The sequence below is a fragment of the Trichechus manatus genome, unplaced genomic scaffold, assembly GCF_000243295.1.
Source record: "Trichechus manatus latirostris isolate Lorelei unplaced genomic scaffold, TriManLat1.0 scaffold06187, whole genome shotgun sequence".
Lineage (NCBI taxonomy): Eukaryota > Metazoa > Chordata > Mammalia > Sirenia > Trichechidae > Trichechus > Trichechus manatus.
Genome location: NW_004450123.1, coordinates 1 through 1,101, shown reverse-complemented (window position 1 = coordinate 1,101; position 1,101 = coordinate 1). Strand labels below are relative to the sequence as shown.

The 1,101-nt window shown below is 63.8% G+C and overlaps 1 protein-coding gene across 1 annotated transcript; it reads left to right on the top strand.

Annotated features, from left to right (window-relative positions):
* Positions 1-308: 308 nt before the first annotated feature.
* Positions 309-1,095, top strand: LOC111819458 (protein phosphatase 1 regulatory subunit 37-like; the record flags this gene model as incomplete). Its single annotated transcript, XM_023725904.1, has 2 exons — positions 309-626; positions 727-1,095. Coding segments are annotated over 2 exons (687 nt in total), but the record flags the coding sequence as incomplete, so codon positions are not given.
* Positions 1,096-1,101: the final 6 nt, after the last annotated feature.

Genomic DNA, 1,101 nt, shown 5'->3' with positions numbered 1-1,101 from the left:
ATAATAAGTTAGTATTTCTAGAACCCTTAAGCGAGTTTTAAATCTTTTTGCTATGCCGTATTTAAAGCAAGCCGACGGGGCAGAGACTCCCAGGGTGCACCCACAGCTGGCGCCCAGGTTAAGACTGGCACAGGTGAGGGCTGAGCACCCTGAGTCCTGAGGGAAATGCAGGGGCACCAGGCGCAGCCTCACAAGCCGGGCCTCAGCGATGAGCCCATACAAGCACTGGCCAGGGCAGATGGAGGGCCTGGAGCTGTGGGGCGTTGGCCCGGGTGTGTCCTGGGGAAGATTTGGGGGACATTTTTAAGGACACACGAAGGATCAGGCTTTTCCAGATCCGCAGTGGGACAGGAACCCCCATGCTCCAGACTCGGCCCAGCCGAGGAAAAAGAACAGTTGTGTTTGCCTCTTTTTCTGGTTCTTCCCTGACTTGTTGTTCTGGGCTTTTCCTCCACCACCGGGTTCCCCCTCACTGTCCCCTCAGCCGCACACTCAGAGCCTGGAGACGCTGAACCTGGGCCACAACCCCATTGGGAACGAGGGTGTGCGCAACCTGAAGAATGGGCTCATCAGCAACCGCAGCGTGCTGCGCCTCGGCCTGGCCTCCACCAAGCTCACGTGCGAGGGTGAGAGGGCAGGGCAGGCAGGGGCGCAGGCCCGGCGGGCTGAGGGGGGCTGCTGGCCCAGCATGGGGCCCATGGCCAGCCCCTGCGGTCCCCCTCCCAGGCGCGGTGGCGGTGGCGGAGTTCATTGCCGAGAGCCCCCGCCTCCTGAGGCTGGACCTGCGGGAGAACGAGATCAAGACTGGCGGGCTCATGGCGCTGTCCTTGGCCCTCAAGGTGAACCACTCCCTGCTGCGCCTGGACCTTGACCGCGAGCCCAAGAAGGAGGCGGTGAGCGGGCTCCCCTCTGGCCCCCGGGCTGGCGTGGCAGGGGAGGTGGCTCTGCCGGGGCCATGCAGCTGGGCAGGCCAGGCACCACTGCGAGGGCCCCCGAGACCCCTAGCCAGGCCCACCCCGCCCACAGGTAAAGAGCTTCATCGAGACGCAGAAGGCCCTGCTTGCCGAGATCCAGAACGGCTGCAAGCGCAACTTCGTGCTG